We start from the raw sequence: 6,132 nt of genomic DNA on the forward strand, positions 1-6,132 counted from the left end.
ACTGTCCTGTGGGTCAATATGGGGTCAAAGGTCCAAAGCACCACCAGAGGTTTGAATGTGAGTGTGTGTGTGTGTGTGTGAGAGTGTGTGTGTGAGAGTGTGTGTGTGAGAGTGTGTGTGTGTGTGTGTGTGTGTGAGAGTGTGTGTGTATGTGTGTGTGTGTGTGTGTGAGTGTGTGTCCCTCTTCAGCAGATCGCTCTCAAAGCCTTTAATGAATCCTCCTCACAGCCGTTTATGTGTGATGTTAAAAAGCAGCGAGCAGCAGATGCATTCAGGGTCAGGGGCGCTGGCTGTGTGATGTGGGCGGCCGTCTGAAGGAACCCGAGCCTGGTACCTCAGCAGGTCCTGCTGCTCCAGGCTGAGAGCTGAGCTCACTCTGTGGGGGGGTCTGGGTCCATCTGAAGGACCCACAACTGTCTCTGTCTGAGGACGGTAAATCCTGAAGGAGGAAGGATCCATGAACACACCACCAAGCAAACCTGAATGAGGAGGAGGAGGAGGAGGAGGGGGGGAGGAGGAGGGGGAGGAGGAGGAGGGGGAAGAGAAGGAGGAGGGGGAGGAGGAGGAGGAGGAGCAGGAGGAGGAGGGGGAAGAGGAGGGGAGGAGGAAGAGGAGGGGGAGGAGGAGGAAGAGAAGGAGGAGGAGGAAGAGGAGGGGGAGGAGGGGGGGAGGAGAGGAGGAGGAGGAGGAGGAGGAGGAGGGGGAGGAGGAAGAGGAGGAGGATGAGGGGGAGGGGGAGGAGGAGGAAGAGGAGGAGGGGGAGGAGGAGGAGGAGGAAGAGAAGGAGGAAGAGGAAGAGGGGGAGGAGGAGTGATTTAACGGGCAGTGTGTGTCGCTCTGGGCGGTGTCAGCAGCAGAGGGAGCTGTGTGTCGGCTGGAACTCATCAGGCTGCTGGTGCGATAACGAGCGCTCGTGGTTTAATTGAGTTAATCAACAAATAGAATTAATCAGAGATTTGTAATTAATGGTAATTGATTGAAACATCCAGTGGGTCACAGCACAGCAGCCCAAACTCTGCTGCTCCGTCTCCGCCCTGCAGCTCGTCCTGCTCGTCCTCCCCCGTCTCCTCCTCACCCTGATGTGACGGAGTCTGTTTGAGCCTGGTTATACTGTGTCCCTGCTGCAGGCACAGGTCAGAGGTCAGAGGTCAGAGGTCAGAGGTCAGACCGGGTGGACTCCCAGACCCCCTGAACAACGGTCAGACCCATCAGGAGGACAGGTGTGGGGGACTGTCAGCCGCACAACCTACAGCGTGTGACCAGAAGTGGCTGTTAGCATAGATGACTCACTACACCACCTAGTGGTGCGGCGTGGTATTACAGCTAGCTGGTTAGCATGCTAACAGCAGCAGGCGTCCCTGCAGCACAGTGCTCGGAGGTCATGTCAGGTCCGTCTCCTGGTCGGTGGATCTCGGCCCTCAGCGGAGCTCAGCATCAATACTTGTCTCTGCGTCCTTCACATCTCAAACAGCTTCACAGCACAGCAGCAGCCTCCACCCTCCTCTGTCCCCGCCTCTCCACCCCTCTCTTCACGCAGGTCTCTGTAATTAGATTGTGGAGATGAGGAGGTGGAGGAGAGTTAAGAGGATTTTGTTTTTAGGAGAGGGAGATTTAAGAAGGAGCGAGAGGCTGAAGAGGGGAATTAGAGGAAGAGGAGTGCAGATCCTCGCCTCTTTGTTTATCCTCAGTCCTGACAGAAGACGAGTGGCAGTCAGAGAAAACAAATGAGGACATGAAGACGCCGCCGCTGGTCACATGTGACCCTGGCGGCGGCAGCGGCGTTGCAGTCTGCAGGAAATGAGCCTTTATAGAAGCAGTAATGAGCCGGTGCTGCTCAAGGTTCAGTGTGTGTGCTGCATCGATCCGATGGACAGACTCACCTTCAGACTGAGCTGAGGAGCAGCATGGTGACGTGTTCATGTCTCAGCGGCTCACAGCTTCATATGAGAAGGGTTCAAACAGTAAAGATCAAGACAGAAGCAAGTATGACACTGAGTGAAGATAATTCCTCCACCGCACTGATGAGGTCATCTTCAGGCTCAGATGCTCAGGAGTTATCAGAGGACGTTAGCTCCGTTAGCCTGCTAGCTGCACACACGTGTTTCCTGAGCGTCTGTTTACAGAGGCTTTTATTGTGAAGGAGTTTCAGGACTCACTGATGAGCAGCTCTGATGCGTCTTTGTCTCACTTTAATCTCCGTCCTCTCTCCGTGGTTTTTGTCTCACGGCCTCCGTCTCCTTCTCTGCTGCCTCCTCCTCTGCAGACTCTCCATCTCCTCCTCTGTCTCCTCCTCCGTCTCCTCCTCTGCTGCCTCACCGTCTCCTCCTCTGCAGCCTCTCTGTCTACTCCTCTGTCTCCTCCTCCGTCTCCTCCTCTGCAGCCTCTCTGTCTACTCCTCCGTCTCCTCCTCCGTCTCCTCCTCCGTCTCCTCCTCTGCAGCCTCTCCGTCTCCTCCTCCGTCTCCTCCTCTGTCTCCTCCTCCGTCTCCTCCTCTGCAGCCTCTCCGTCTCCTCCTCTGTCTCCTCCTCCGTCTCCTCCTCTGCAGCCTCTCCGTCTCCTCCTCCGTCTCCTCCTCTGTCTCCTCCTCCGTCTCCTCCTCTGCAGCCTCTCTGTCTCCTCCTCCGTCTCCTCCTCCATCTCCCCGTGTGTTTTTGGAAGAAAAGCTTTTCAGCAAACATTTGTCTGCCTGTGTCTGCGGAGCTCTCTGAGTCAACATGGGCCCAGCCGGGCTTGACCGGTCCACAGAAAGACAGACAGAGGATCAGTGCGTGAAACCCAGCAGCGAGACGGAGGATTCTCCCTCTGCTGTCTGGATAAAGGGTTCCATCTGAAGACTTAAAGCGCTCCCACTGCAGGCTGTCCATGGAAACATGCTTCAAATGTTTTTCTGTCTCCCTGTGAACTGAGCGCGCTCGGTGCGTCCACGGCCTCCATGCTGGAAACAGGCCGCTGTCTGTGTTCACTCCTAAATCAACATGTTGTGTGAAGGTGTGGGTTTATTGAGCCTGTGTGACATGATGAACAGCAGGCGGCCATCACAGCAGGTTCACATCCAGCAGTCACTGAAGGAGAGAGACGCTGTTAGCACTGCGTCTGAGGCATTGGGTGGTATTGATCTGATATCAGCTCCATCAGGTCAGCTGACTGCTGTTGATCATGTGTGTGTCAGGCTTTGTGTCGTGGAGTCAGAGTGCAGAGCGATGGCCGCCGTCCTCTGACTGTAACTGGCTGAATGATCCTCCTTTCATACGTCTTCCTGCTGCAGCTATTTGTCGCAGAGAGAGTATCACTCATTGTGTTGTTGTTAGAGCCTCTAAGACACACACACACACACACACACACACACACACACACACACACACCAGGCTTGTCCTCTTGAGCCTCTCTGCTGTATTCTGCATCCCCATCTCCTGTTTAGACAACCGGGCGAGCCACAAATATGCTAAACTGAAGAGAGCGAGGAAGAGGAGATGAAAAGTGTGTGTGTGTGTGTGTGTGCAGGAGGGAGGAGAGAGAGAGAGAATCCCATTTCATTGTAATAGTGTTTAATATTTATTGGAAAAATGTAAAGAAAATGTAAAGGAAGTGCTTTGCAGCGAGCGGGCGGGATTAGCATAAATAGTTCGGGCTGGGACGTGTTCGGCGGCTGCTGCAGAGGAGGGAGGCCGTCCCCTCTCCTCTCCATCACACACACATTCATATGCATATGTTTGCACACACACACACTCGTGCACGGGCCTGGATGAGTAAACATGCAAACACACACACACACACTGACCTTTGAGTGTGAAAACTCATCAGCATATAGTGATTTATAATGGGCAGGGCCACTGCGTGGTGTGCTGAGGTCTGAGGAAAGGAAACATCAACACAGATGTCGATCCCTTTGTTTTGATGGGTTAAACGTTCCAGAGTCTGATCTCACTCCTGCTGTGTGACAGACTGTGACTGTTAGCTAACCTGCTAACACAGAGAACATGGCTAAGTGATGGAGCACAGTGCAGCACCCACACACCCACCGCTGGCACTGCCTGGCCCAGTGATGCAGCGCGGCTAACCTACAGCTAGCTGCTGGATTGGACTGTGTTTTGTTCTGGAAGAACACCTGGAAACATCTGGATCATCTTTAAGTGATTCATGCACAGTGATTTACATTCACACATCGGCAGCAGCAGGTGGCGCCACACTTGTGGATCATCTTATAAGCATTTATTTGTGCCGGCTGTTAGCCTGTTCACTCACTGTGTACAGTTAGCCGGCTAATGGTAGCTTCAGTACATACAATACGTTTCTTCTGACGCTAATGCTACGCTGGTTAGCCTGTTAGCTCAGTGCTGCTTTACAGTGACAGGGTAAGCTCCAGCAGTGTGTGGATGTGACACCAGCAGCTGAGCACTGACAGGTGGAGGGCGTCTCATGTTTCCTCTCTGCTGTGTCTTCCAGTCACTGTGTTCGGAGATTCGAGCTCGCCGCCGAGGAGTCTCGTCCGTCCTGAAACTCTGCCAGAAGCTGCTGCAGCAGAGCCAGGTGAGTGACATCACAGGAAGTGGGATTACTCCATCTGATTTTTTGAGATGACGCTGTTGTAAAAGCTGTGAAAACATGTTTAATCATGAGCTAATCTGTCTTCTGGGACAGTCGGGCCCCATGGCTGAGGTGGGCCCGGATGCGGAGCAGCACCGAGAGGCCCTGCCAGCTGCTGTCAATCAACCTGGAGAGGAGGTGGGAGGCGATCGTGATGCAGGCGCTGCAGTGGCAGAACCGGATGAGGAGAGAGCAGGGAGAGCAGCAGGTGAGAGCGCATCTGGACATTTACACCGCACGCTCGCGGGCACGTCAGCTGACACGCCGTTACACTCAGCGAAGCACGCCAGCCTCGATTTGATGCGCTGAAAGACAGATGGTTCTGTTGATTGAAGGCGTGGAGCGTCTTCGGAAGCTGACACAGTTGTCATAATGAGCTCGCACAGTCACAGTCTGACCTGATTTGTTTGTGAAGCAGGAAGTGAACGTGCTGAGGGTCTGTAACAGGCTGCCCGCTGGACTCATGTTATCTGTGCAGGCGTGGAGCTCCTCAGGGGTCCGACCCGCCTCCTCCTTCATTATCTGCTGAAAATGATGATGATCAGACCCACAGTGGCTCCGCGGCTGGTTTTTCATTGATGTCTGTGACTTAAACACATCCTCTGGTGGACAGACTCTACTTTTATTTCCCAAATTCTTTCTCATATATGCATAAAAACCTCAGTTCTGACCAATCAGAGTCCAGTCAGGAAGTGCTGCCAGTTCTGTCCAATCAGAGTCCAGTCAGGAAGTGCTGCCAGTTCTGTCCAATCAGAGTCCATCTTTTTTGATCTGATTGGCTGATGTTAGCTTGTTAGCTTCCTCATCAGAGCGGTGTTGATGAGAACTGAAAGAATCGGCTGAATGCTGCTGTTCATGTTTCTGCTGCTGCTTTTCTCCCTGTCACACACACACACACACACACACACACACACACAGGGCTGTAGAGGAGAAGACAAATAACGGAGGCCGGACTCTCTGACCTCGCTGCCTGGCTGCAGAGTAATTTCACTTGTGCTGGAGATGAGCGAGGAATAAAGAGAGAGAGGCTTTCATATGTGGGTGGGTTAGTTTATAAATGAATGCTGCTGTGTGATAAAACGATTGTCTTGTGTGTGTGTGTGTGTCACTGGTTTACAGATGGCAGTGTGAGACTGTTTGTGTGTTTGTATGTGTTCAGCGTCCAGATGTGAAGATGTTGGTTTAACAAGAACATGTCTTTGCGGGAGTCTGATCAGTCGTCATTGATCACATGTGATCACCGTGCGGAGACACTGTGGACACACCGTCTGGACACACCGTGCGGAGACACTGTGTGGAGACACTGTGGACACACCGTGTGGACACACCGTGCGGAGACACTGTGGAGACACTGTGGACACACCGTGTGGACACACCGTGTGGAGACACGGTGTGTCCACACCGTGCGGAGACACTGTGGAGACACCGTGCGGAGACACCGTGTGGACACACCGTGTGGAGACACCGTGTGGACACACCGTGTGGACAGTCTGTCTCTGCACGTCCTCCACTTTTTGCTGTTGTCACAGAAATGGCAGCATAGTTTGC

At 53.3% G+C, this 6,132-nt stretch overlaps 1 protein-coding gene across 1 annotated transcript in view; it reads left to right on the forward strand.

Annotated features, from left to right (window-relative positions):
* Positions 1-4,792, forward strand: part of LOC114429440 (A-kinase anchor protein 6-like) — a gene marked incomplete at its 3' end in the record, with an annotated part of 27,417 nt that extends 22,625 nt beyond the window's left edge. The window contains exons 4-5 of the mRNA XM_028398280.1: positions 4,444-4,527; positions 4,639-4,792. Of these exons, the coding sequence (XP_028254081.1) occupies positions 4,444-4,527; positions 4,639-4,792 (238 nt within the window). The remainder of the gene's footprint in view (positions 1-4,443; positions 4,528-4,638) is intronic.
* Between the last annotated feature and the right edge of the window lie 1,340 nt (positions 4,793-6,132).

The sequence above is a fragment of the Parambassis ranga genome, unplaced genomic scaffold (genome assembly GCF_900634625.1).
Source record: "Parambassis ranga unplaced genomic scaffold, fParRan2.1 scaffold_134_arrow_ctg1, whole genome shotgun sequence".
In the NCBI taxonomy this organism is placed as follows: domain Eukaryota; kingdom Metazoa; phylum Chordata; class Actinopteri; family Ambassidae; genus Parambassis; species Parambassis ranga.